This window comes from Crocodylus porosus, unplaced genomic scaffold, assembly GCF_001723895.1.
Source record: "Crocodylus porosus isolate Cpor-Errol unplaced genomic scaffold, CroPor_comp1, whole genome shotgun sequence".
Lineage (NCBI taxonomy): Eukaryota > Metazoa > Chordata > Crocodylia > Crocodylidae > Crocodylus > Crocodylus porosus.
Window position 1 is genome coordinate 5,719,164 of NW_017728907.1, and position 12,759 is coordinate 5,731,922.

The 12,759-nt window shown below is 43.7% G+C and overlaps 1 protein-coding gene across 1 annotated transcript in view; it reads left to right on the forward strand.

Moving 5' to 3' along the window:
• DENND1B (DENN domain containing 1B) overlaps positions 1-12,759 on the forward strand; it is a 300,147-nt gene that overhangs the window by 20,339 nt on the left and 267,049 nt on the right. The window contains exon 2 of the mRNA XM_019530566.1: positions 5,212-5,276. Within this exon, the coding sequence (XP_019386111.1) occupies positions 5,212-5,276 (65 nt within the window). The remainder of the gene's footprint in view (positions 1-5,211; positions 5,277-12,759) is intronic.

Sequence of the window (12,759 nt, forward strand, 5' to 3'; positions counted from 1 at the left end):
CAAGTGAGCGCGGGGCCGGCGTGGCGGTGCTGCCGGGGGGAAGGGAAAGGGGGAGGGGGCGCCTAGGCCAGTGACAGCGCGGGGTGCCCCCGGCCCGCGGGAGGATGCTGCCCTCTCCCCGAGCCGCTGCCCCACCCCCGGCATCCTCCCTGCCCTTCATCACGGAGAGTCGCCCTCCCCGCCCGCCACACACCCTCCTCTGGACATGGCCCCTTCATTGCCAGGCCGAGCCACACGCGCCCCTGGGCTCACGGGGGTGCCCCCGCCCAGCCGGGGAATCTGCCTGGCAAGAGGGGGGCATCGCCAGGGGGTGGTTTCTGCCTCTCAGCACCCTGCTTCTTGCGGACCCCAGGTCTCCTGGGGGTGCCAGACACCCCCCAAAAAACTTTCTGCTTTGTCAGAACCAGAGCAAACCTGCCTTGGCGCTCCGACCAGCAGCAGGTCCCTCTACCTGGACATAGGCGACTGGTAGCGGGGGCACATGTGCCCCCTGACAAGGCTGTCCCTGCCACTGCTGCCCCTGCCAGCTTCTGTGGGCGTTCACCCGTCCCCGGCACCGATGCCAGCCCTGGCTTCTGCGGGTGCTCACCATCCCTGTCCCTGCTGCCGCCACCGGCTTCTATGGGTGCCCCCTCGGACTTTGGAGGCATCAGTCACCTGGATTCTCTACCTGCAGGGTTCGAATTATGCCTTGACTCTTGGGAGGGGTGGGAGGGTCTGCAAAAAAAAAAAAAATTGAGCTGCCCATCACCGTGCCCTAATGCAGGGGTCATCGGTATGTGTGCCAGTGAGGCACTCAAAGGCATTTTGTTTGGCACATGTGCCTCAGGAAGGATGGCAGGGAGGGGCCAGGGCTGCACTATCACAACAAGGATCGGGCACTTTGTGGCTTCCCCGCCATTCGCCCCTGGCATGCGAACATCTTGTAGGTTGAGGTTGTGGGTGTTTCTGGCACCCTACCCAAAAACTTTGCTGACCTCTGCCCTAATGGAATCAGAGACACCCCCCGCCCCCCAGGTTATGATTTTCAAATCTTACGGGGGGGACTGTCATCTCATGGGGCAGGGGGGTTCAGACTCCCCAAGCTCCCCTGGTAATACAGTTAAAAAGAAACTAGAAGTTTTAGTAATGTGCTAGGGGCCTAGGCCCCTAGTATAATTATTATAATCCCCTGCGCCCTGCCAGCCAGTTTAGGAAAGCAACAACTCTCATAATTTTTCACATGGAGTTTTCTGCTTGTTGTCTCTCCGTAGCTTCTGCAAATAAATAGGGCCGTTTTTCGGCAATGGAATTGTTTGCCCTGGTTGCTGCACCTGTGAAATGTACAGGCAAAGTTAGCTCTGGTTCTGAGGACGCACTGTGCAAATACCGCATAAAATATAGTGGATCAATAGGGTGGTTGTTGATCAACATTCCTCTGAATCTAACAGCATTTTTATACTGTTGAAGAGAATCAGCTTTCAAGAACTTAAGAGGATATAGCTACCCTAGAGAAAATCTGAGTGTTATCATGGTTGTGAATGTTGATAAAATAATTTCAGTGAAGTTAGTTGTTTGTAGTGGTTTACAGTTACTAATTGATATGCAACTATTTTGAAGTGCCAAGGAAATGGTGATACATACCTAGCTAAAACTAAGTTATAAAATAGCATGACTACATTTTTGTCTCTGGTTCTGTAAAAACAGGCCTTTGAATACTTTTATGGACTTCCTTAATCAGAGTGTCATGATAAGAGGCTAAATCTCTCATATTTACTCTGAATAAGTGTGCTGCTGTTTAGGAGTTGTGATAGACAGTCTGACAGTTATGAGAGTAGATGAGTTTGTGAAGGGTAAATTGAGACCTACTTTTGTGCAAATACAGACTTTACGGCACTGTACTGAAGGGAGTGGATTATATTTTCAAGAGCTTCCTTTTTGACTGTAAATTCAGTTAAAAAGTGGAACTGTAAAGTCCTAATCCTGTATTTTTGATATTGTTTCAAGGGTAAATTAAATTAAATACGGTGTAATGCCTATCTTTTAGAAACAAGTGGACAGGGAAATTGAGCCAAGAGACTAAACCAACACCTTGGCTAGAATTTTATTAAGTCCTTTCATGGCAGGGAGGTGGTGACATTTTTCTTGCTACAGGGTGGATTCACATAGTCCACTCTTTCCTTCAGTGCAAAGAGCTTGACCCTCTTCAGTTTCATTTTGATTTTGCTAGAGCAAATTCTGTATCATTAACACCTGTGTAAACTGTTAGTACCCTGGGTTTATATTGGCATAACTGAGATCAGAATTTGGCTTCCAAGTTTTCATAGGACCAGCCTTAAAAAGTTCTGGAAAGTGATGTGATGTGGGAGGGACATGTGATTGTTATACTTCCCTATAAGACCTGAGTCTTAGTATCATTCCATATTTTCGTAAATGATAATGCCTAATAGTGAAGGCAAAAGAAGTTATGAAAAAATAATTAAATAACTGATGATAGTTGAAAGTTTCCCTTCCAGTTCAGAATCCTTCTAAAATTAAAAAAAAAAAATATTAAACCACCATCCACGATGTGTTTTATATGCAACACTCTTGAAATCTGGAACCCAATCTCTAAGGCTAGGGACCGACATTACACATAAACAGGCTTAAGTGGTCAGCAACTGGTTTAAATATGTAACAGAACAGACATTCAGTACATATAAACCAGTTTGAAAATGGCTGAAACCGGTTTGAGATAAACCTGGTTGAATGTAGTATCAGATTTAACAGATTTGGCTCAAACAAGTTATGAAATGTCTGGTTTCATAAACCCCCAGCATGCTCTCTGGGCTAGACAGTGCTCTGCTCCACCTGCAGGGCTGACCCCGCTCCTCTGCTCTCTAGCTGAGCAGGGACTGGCTCCAGCAGACACTGGCCGGCTTGGCTCCATTAAGGCAGAATGGGCGGGGGGGTAATTCTTCCCTCCTTCTCTTCTTCCCCCACTGCAGTCAGGGTCAGCCTGTCTGCTGGGGAGCAGAGGGGATGGGGCTGCAGTAGTGGCCCCTGGAATAGGCAGACCCTGCCTGCAGGGAAGGGACGGAGGGAGGAATTAACTCCTCTCCCTGCTCCTTCACCTTAATGGGGCCATGCTGGGTTAGTTGTCCCACAGGGTTGGGAAGGGCAGGGGAAGGGGTACTCTGTAAGGTGCTGGATGGGGAATCTTCTCCTTCCCTTCCCCCCTGCCGCCAGGTTGGAATGGGAGGGCTCCATGCAATGCTGCCTGGCCCCAGAGTGGGGGCGGGGGCCAGGGGGAGGTTCTGTTCCATGCTGGGGGGAACTATTCCCCCTTCTTCTCCTCCCAGAGGGGCAGCCGGAGCACAGAGCTTGCTGGGCAGGCTGTCAGTGTGTGAGGGAGGGTGGGGGGTGTAGGGCCCCCACACAGTCCTTCCATGGCATGCAGCCCTCGCTGCCTGGCAGCAGGTGGGGAGGTCAGGCTGCTCATGCCTGGTGCAGGTGTGGCTCCAGGCAGCACTGCGTTGCTCTGGGGGAGGGAGCAGAGCCTGCCTTATTCCCAGGACTCTGCTCCCTGAACCTGAGCCAGTTGCTTCCCCCACTCCCTGCTGTGCTTCAGGGATAGAAGCGGCCGGACACGGTACGCGGGGCTGTGCTCCTCACCCCCAGTGCAGCGAAGCACTGGCTGCCTCTATCCCCCACAGTTCCACACTCATACAGGGAAGCCCTACGCTGAATTCTGCAGGAAACCAGGGGACAGGCTCCCTCCACTCCCACCAGAGTGCTGGGACCTGCACAGCGGAGAGTGGGACAAGTAGCTGGGTCCAGTGCGGGGTTGGAGCTGCAGGCTCAGGGAGCAGAGCCACAGGGATAAGGCAGGTTCCACTCCCTTCTCCAGCGCAGTGCTGGCCAGAGTCACGTCCATGCCGGGCACAAGCTCCCTGACCTCCCCACCTGCTGCTGCTGCCAGGCACCATGGGGGAGGCTGGGGTGTGTGTGGGGGTCCCTACACCCCGCACCCTCCCTCACATACCCAGCTTAGCTCCATGTGCCTGCTACCTCTCTGGGGGGAGGAGGAGGAGGGGGAAAAGTTTCCTCCAGCATGGAACAGAGCCTCTCCCTGGCCTGGGATGGGGGAGAGTAGGGGGAAGAGTCCCCTTCTGGTGCTGGGCAGCATTACATAGAGCCCCTCCTCCCCACCCTGCTGCAATGGGGGAGAAGTAGGGGGAACAGTCCCCTCTGGGGCCAGGCAGCCTCACAGAGCCCCACTCCCACCGCAGGGAGTGGAGAAGGAGGGAGAAGAGCACCCCAGCACTGCTCCCAGGCCCGTGGTGGTGGGGGAGAGGGAGGAGGGGGAAGAGTTCCCCTCTGGGGCCAGGCAACTCTGTGCGTCTGGATTACTCCTGGCTGTTGGAGCCGCTGGGGCGGGCCAGCCCAGGTCTGGTCATATGACTGTAATGTAAATGCTTATTCATGGACAATAGATGTTGTATCGTAATGGAATATATTTAATGGTATTCTTTTCTAACAAACACTTAATTTTTAGGAGGCAATTAGAAGATGAGTTATTGCATTCATATTTTCCTACTGGTTGAATTGTGTGCTGGATTTAGTTGACTGTAAATGGAATTGCTTCTGAAGGAACAGGCTAAGTGACTGTCAACTCTTAAGTTGATCACCGAACATATTAAGAAGATAGATAGGCTTATGGCTAAATCATGATGATAAACTCAGAATATGATGGGACTACTCTCATCACATTCTAAAACTAAAAGTTTTTAAAAATTTTAGAGGAAAAGGCCAAGAGGCCCAAATCAAACTATTAAAACTAAGTTTGAAACCAATATATTAAAAGCCCTTCTTTCAGTACTAAAGGCCAGTTTTGTAAAGCAGACTGTTCTTGCTTTTAAAGTTATTCTTCAACATATACATTCTGTAAAGTGTTATAGTGAAGTGATTGAAAGGCTGTCAGACATGGGTCATCATTTCTTGTATATTTCATGTGTGGTGTGATCAGAGTTTTTTTCTGAGAGAATATAGCTCACTTTCTTACGGGCTGTTTAGGAAGATGTAGAAGTCTTGTAAAAATTCAGAAATCACATGAATGAAATCATTAAGAGTGGTGATCATGTCAAGTGGCATGCAAACTATATTACATTGTAAAGAATGCTCGACAATCTGTATTAGTCCATTTAGTCTGCTTGCTATGGCTAATCAACCAACTTGTCTTTTTACTTCTAGGGAAAATCCAGAACGTACCTTTGATTTAGTAGTAAAGGTAAAATGCCAGACATCTGAGAATGAAGGTAATGTACTCCAACTATTGGTATTTATTCATAGAAACTAGGAATTGAAAAGTTCTGTTAGATTACTTAGTTCATACCTTTTCAACTTTGTCATTTCATGTTTTGAACCGTGGAAATTTGGAATTGTATTAGAAAATGCTCGCAGCTATTATTTCGTTCCTTTTTTTTCATCCATTCATGTTCTGCTGACAGAAGGTCAAGCATTTACAAGACTTTAGTGTTTTGGGCGCTATGTGGTTTTAGTAAGTGCAAATATACTGTTTTTGGCCACTTGCAGACCTGAAAAACAAAACAATGCTTACTGGAAGAGGCTTCGCATCAGTTTGACCCAGCTTGTCCAACATCTGTATAGATCCCGCTGGGCTTTTTGGCACTTTTAACTAATAGCTGATTGAATCAGCTATTAGATAAAAGTGCCAAAAAGCCCCACTGAAGCATGTGATCTATACAGACGTTGGGTGAGCCATGTCAAAACTGATGTGATGCCTCTTTTGGGTGTGCACTGTGCTTGGTGTGGAGGTGCACCGACCTGACAGTAAAGCCCTGTTTTGTTTTGTTGGGTTTTTTTTTCCACATGTGTAAACAGCCCTTATTCTGAGAGAGTTGCCTGAATATCTTGAATTTCTGTTTGTACTCAACTCCTGTAACCTGTTAGTGTGTAAAACTGAGTTGCATAAGTAATTGAATTTATCAGTGTCTCATAGTTGAGTCTAAAGAGGGCTTTGAGTTTTCCTGCCACTCTGGAATTATTTTCTTAATCAGTGCTGTAGCAGAAAAGAAACTGCCTAAGTAACAGAAAGCAACTTCTATTACACAGCAGCAGTTTTGTTAGCTGACTTGAATTGATATTAGGAGTCAGTTTCATGTTTCTACAAGCAGTCTGATAAAACAGCTGACAGAGCAAGAATGCGATCACAGTCCTCATCCTCACTACTCCTATAGGAAGGCTGATCTAGAACTTTATTTTGGTGATGGCTATTAACCAGATTTCAGCTTTTAGATTCATTTGTGGTCAGTTTATGCTCATTTGTTGCTTTGCCAGTTTTGTCCTTTAGCTTTAGTACCTTATCTATCCCTTATGGACTACCCTGATGGGACAGAGGTTATATTCCCTCTCAGCATCTCCTTGATTAGGTTAAGCAATTTCTAAGCTCTTTTATTATTCTCTAGTAAGATAGGTTCTACATTTCCATGGTCATTTTAGTATCATGCACCTGTTTCAGTTTTCAGTAACCTATACGATTTTAATTTGCCTTGCATCTAAATGTGCTCTTGACACTATCCCCTATTGATTTCAATAGCTCCCCATAATATTCTCTATTTCCTCTGCCTTTAAGAACATGGAGCTGCACTTGCTATCCTGATAATCCGCCGACATTCTTTTATCCTCTTTAATTACTACTGAGTATACTTCTACTTTTTCCCAACCAAACTTCTTGAATATATTATCTGTTACTAATGCCTCAACTTTCTCTCCTCACGGTCCCTCTTCGACCCTCAGCTTGGTCATTTCTAACCTATTCCACTTTTCTGAGATTTCTCTCATCAAAAGAGGATGTTACATCCTGTCTGTCTTCATGACAGGATATGCAGTCCAGCATTTATATTGGAGAAAATATTTGGGTTTCTTCATAACTTATTTTTCTTGTCTACATTGCACTTATTTTTCTTGATGGGCTAGCTTCCTTCATACAGTTTGCTTTCCTTCCTTGACTTGCATTTGCATTTTTCTGGTTCTTTGTTGATTTAACTTTCCAGTCTCTGATTGCTTTTTTAAATATTTCTCACAGTGACCCCTGTCTTCCCTTCCCTCTACATGCTTTCCCGTGTAATACTCTCATTATCATTTGAAACAATGAAAATACAGTCTTCATGGCCACCCTCTTCACTTCTTATCTGCCCCTATATTCTGCTCTTGTTTTGTGACTATCTCTTTGACATCTCTTTCTGGATATCCAGACATATTTTAACTTGACTCAGGCTTTGGCTTGCAACCTTCATGCCATATTCAGCTCTTCTCTGTCTTCTTTTCTCCCCTGAGATCTAAGCAGTTGATTAATCCTTCCAGTTCTTCAGCTCTGTGCTATCTTTAAAATCTATCCTTCTTTCCTGTTCCCAGCACCTCAGTTCCATACTCTTGTCATCTTTTGCTTTCACTACTAGAGGGTTCTCATTTCTGACTTCCCTGAATCTTGCATTATAGTCTTAAAATCTGTCCAACACACTGTCGTAAGAACCCTTTTCTTCACTTGCAGTTTTGTGACCTCTACTTGCGCAAATCCTCTATTGATTTCAAGTCTGTGCAAGGCTTGGCTTCTACTTATAACCCAGTAGTAGTTTCCTAGAACACTGTATACCATTCATCTGCATATCTGGTAAGTGCATATTCACTTAGATGCATAACACTATGCCAGTATCAATTTGTTCCCTACTGCATACATTGTAACAGACTCTGGCTGTCTGCATATTCATACCTTAATAAAAAAGTAGAATGTATAGGATGTTCCAACCCCAGTCTACTTTATAACTTAATTGTACTCAACTGCTTCAGAAACCGTGAAGGGGAGACACCTGTCAAAGGGCTGCTATTCGAAGCCTTGAAAAGGGCAGGAGCTAGTCATTTTTACAGCTGCTCCTCTCATTTTTAAAGCTTCTAAAGCATCACTGACAGTGACTATTAGAAGACTTGAAAATGAAGGATGCTGGTAAATTTTGGGGGTGCTAATACCACAGCAATACCTGCAGTGCTGTGGTATTAGCAGCCTCAAAACTGACTCGCTCCTCTCATCTTCAAGATTTCTAGTTATCACTGTGGGGGCTGCTGTTAGAAGCCTTGAAAAATGAGAGCTAGTCAGTTTTTGGACTGCTAATAGAACAACACTGATACCATTCTATACTTAGCGAACACTGAATGCTTATGTCAAATCTGGGTAAAGGTTTACTTAGTCTGGGTGAGTGCAGAGGTCTTGCCTAGTCCTGAGACTTCTGTGTGTTCACAGGGAGTGTGCTGGGCTTCCTCTTACTCTGTATACTCTGTTTCAGTTCACCTTAAGGTTCCCTGGGTTGTCTCCTAACAATGAGACTCTACCTTTTTCATATCTCCCCGTATGTCTTGAACATCCTTTCTCACTCTTTGTCCCCGGTAGCCTTTTCTTTTCCTCTCTCCTATCTTTTGTTTAGCCTTCTACCTCTATCCTCCATGCTAGCTCTAACACCCAATTCTTAACATATAAAAATATATTTGAAAAAAAAGGAACCAAGATATCCAACGTCTACATTTTGATTTCAGTTCTGTATAACAGTTTTTGTGGCCTTCTCCCCATAGTTTCTAGGCACTTACCAGTAGTGTGTTCAGTGACGTGACTCACATTTATCTTATGAAGCATATTCTACACCCCTCCCCCATCCCTTCCCCAGGAGGAAGAATTGTGTGTGCTTTTTTAGGATGTGTGTTGGTAGAGTGATATTACTTTTCTAAAATGTATGCTTCTGTGCACTTACGCTGGGGAAAGCAAGGCCAAAGAAGGTAACTTTACATTTGGAGTGAGAGGCAGGGGAAATCTGTAATGACCTTTAGTTTCCATGTGGGTTCATTCAACAGTCTCAGACCAGCCCTGGAGAAAGGTTCATCTCTTGCACAGACAGGCTTTACAGTTATGGCAGAAAGGTCTATTGTACCTGAGTAGACAGTGGTTTTAAACACATCTGCCCCTCTTCAATTTTATGCTGCCTTGCCCATTCCTTGGGCACTGTCTTAAAGTGGAGGGTAATATTGCTGTGTGAGTGTGGTATGTATCAATAAACTCTAGAGAGTGTGATTCTGAAGAGATGCTTGGCCCAGGTCTTTAGACTTGAAGACAAGGGCTGAAACCTTGAATTTGTTTCATCATTCCATCGATAATGATTCTGGAGTATGGATGACAGGTTTGATGTATTCAAATAAATCTACATTGATGAAATGTACTGCATAGTTACATACTGGTAAGGTTTTCCTAAAGAGCTGATTGTCTTGTGCCCGGATAAACTGCACTGCTGTAGTCTAGGCAGGAGATGACAAGTATATGTACTGCCAAGCCCATGTTGTCATTCTCCAAGGATGAGAGTGTCTCCTTTTCAACTACTGATGTTAGAAAACATTACATATGCTTGATGCTAAGTGAGAGCTTAGCAACAGCAAGGAGTCAAAGTAAACTCCTACACACAAACCTGAAATGTCAAGTGACACCAACCAAATGAGACTGATCCATGGCTGCAAACTCTTGAGAGAGCCTTCTTCTGTCCACTATCCTTACCTCTGTTTTGCTTGGGGTCAGATTCAATCAGCTACTTTCTCTTTTTTTTTAAATCCATGCACTGACTTCATCCAAGTATCCATTGTTTTATGGTCAAATCTAGTCTAGGAAAAGTGTTACTGCCTGCTATCTTTATCTTGTTGTCACCTGAGTCTATGTCATGTGACCCACGTTCATAGTGGCTATATGTTGAATAGGACTAGACAGAACATTAATCTCTGTTCGACTCCACATATGTGAGATCCAGTGATGGAGGTGTGGTTTTCTATTAATACTCTCTGGAATGCACATGGGTATTGTAATAATCACCTTTCTATATTCCCTGCAGCACTGTGGATTCATTATCATCTCTTTTTTATGATAGATTAATTTAGATAGCAAAGCTTATTGCATTTGTCTGCCACTATGAAAATAATTGTGTCAGATAAGTATAGGTGAATATTTAGACTGTTTTTATATAAGAGAATAATATAAACCACACAAAATAAAAGTGTAATTTCTTCAGCACCACTTTAAAAACTAAACACAAGCTTATTTGGCTAAACAGGAAGCTTTCACAGTCAGCTTATTATAAGGCCAGACAAATTTGACAGTTCTCCTGTATTGTAGGTCTTGCCTTTAAATGGATTTTCATGCTAGGATAGTCTTTTGAATATATCATACTTCAAAACATGGTCCATTCACCTGTTTCTTTGCTTGTGTTCCTTTCTTTCTTCTGAAAGAGATTTGTGTTTAAATAGGGGCTTTCTCCCTCGCATCCCATCTGCTCCTAGTACTTCATCCTGCAGTGAAGTCAGGGTTGAATTTGTGACATCATTGTCATCAGGGTTGCCGTGGAAATATTGCAGGCGCAGAATTATGATCTCCTTGCATGAGTGAGCAGTAGGCAAATCTGATTTGAGAGAGAAAGACCTTAATGTGTCCCAGGTATCTTTAGGGCTTTCTTAAAAAATATTCTAATGTGCCTTTTATTGTAATGTTTTCTGAATTTTTTTATCACCTTTTGGTAGCATGTAAGAGTTTAAACAAACAAATAAAAACTAACACATCCTTGCTGGATGTCTGATTGTAAATAAATTGTTACTTAATAGAATAGCTTTACCTGCACTAGGTTTTTCCTAATTAAGTGAAAGGGTAGTTTGTTGGTAAAATTAGCAGTATTCTGAAGTTTGTTTTGGCACGGGAAAAATGTTTTGGTACCCTTTAAAATACAGAATAATTTTCATATATGGTTAATTTTCAGGTGTGACAACCCTGAGAGTGGTATTTTCAACAAGAAGGCCGCATCCAGATGAGTGTGGCCGTGCAGTATATGGCACTGCAGGCACATCTGTGGTGCCACATGCTGCACGTTTAGTTGTTCTCTGTCCTGCAAGGGAGCAACGTGGAGGGCTTTTTTGACCCCTGGATATCCAGGAGTCAAAAAGACCAGCAGAAAAAAAAAAGTGGAGCACTGCTCATGGTGGCAGTGTGGGCTGCCTGCAGTTCCACTGCTGGCTAGGCTCTGTGCAACAGGATTGCTGCTGCTGAAGCCCACAGAACTCCAGGTAAGGCTCTTGGGGCCAGCCCAGCACTGGCCCCAGCCTCCCTTACCCCACCTGGTAATTTACCATGCGCCAAACCATGTGTGGCACAGGCATTTCCCCGGGACAACTAGGGAAACCTAATGTCTACTCATGTCTGGTCATGGCATAATTAAGCAAATAGGCACACAGTGCCATGGGATACATTTTGAACCTGGTTTTCAGGGGTAGTTGAATGACTATTGTTTTCTTGTCACTAGAGCTCAGAGTGCTCTCTTCATTAGATCTGAGGAAGGTTACCTTGTGCCCAGAAGCTTGTCTAAAATCTCTCTGAAATATGCATTTGGTCCAGTTAGATGTCTCCCAAAAATATGCTTTCCAGTTCATTGGAGGAGTTTAAAGGAGGAATATTATGATTAGTAATGTTACCACTTGTGGCTGGTGTAGCCACATTAGTATGAGCAGGTAGCTTTTTAAAATGTAAATACACACTGCATTAATTAGTTGAACACATAATGATATTAATGCTAGTCGCATAAAAACTAACAGGACATGATTTAGAGTTTTTGTTTCAGCCTTTATTAATTGAATGATACAAGGAAATATTTCTAGTGGTTTTTTTTCCTGTTGGTGGAGGAGTACCAGCACAAGAAAAGAGGCCGAGCCATGCTTTAATATGTATAATTCTATGAGCTAATGTCAGAGCTAAAGTTCTTGTTATTGCCCACCAGCAAAGTAAAATGGTAAAAGACTGCTGTAAATAATTGTTTTTGTAACTAAGTAGTAAATTTAGCAGTTGAGGTGATCCTGTAGATTATCCATAAGCAAAAATCCTGTGAAATTTAGGCTTAGAGAACCAATGGGAAAAAAGTTTTAGACCTTTGCAATACAGTCAAAATTGTACATACACCAGCTGGCATAAGACAGATAACATGTTATCTGATTAGTGCAGTGCAGAGAAGCATTTTCCTCACCAGAATGTATGCAATGTTCATAAATTTGTGGTGTAGGCTAACTTGTATACAACGTGGTTTTCTACGTGAAGAAGTGTATAGAACATAGATAGCCATAGGCTTCTTGCTTGTGTGTTTAAAGTGCCATGTACACATTGTCCTGAACCAAAAACATTATGGGAGTCTTTATCTTTATTTCGTAGGAGCTACATGTTTTCTTATTTCTGTCATCATGCTTCCTTAATTTATTTGGCACACTTTAGCAGCAGAAGAAACATGTTACCTTTTAATGTCTTCAGCTGTCATTTAAGAATGGTCTTGTAAAAAAAGGCCTAACTTCAAGCCAGACATTACAATGGAATATTAAGTAATTCTTTAGGCTTTATTTTTAAAAAAAAATGTATTCCAGGGCTTTTGTATCTTTCATATTAGTGATATTTGGTAGACATGGCAAGTGGAACCAGTAGAATTTGGCACGTGGCTGTTAGTTTCTGCTGTGCTGATATGTTGAAACACTTTACTTCTATACCTTTGGAAACCTTTCTTTCTTTTCCAGGTTTATGCTGTAGAGGTTCTTTTCAGTGTCATATCTGAGCATAGAGGTTTGCCACATGGCTTAACTGAATCTGCCTAGAATCTTTGTGCCCTTGTCACTTCAGCTCAAAAGGCAAATAGAAAGTTTCTGAATGGCTGCTGTCTTAGGTTCTTCTACAGG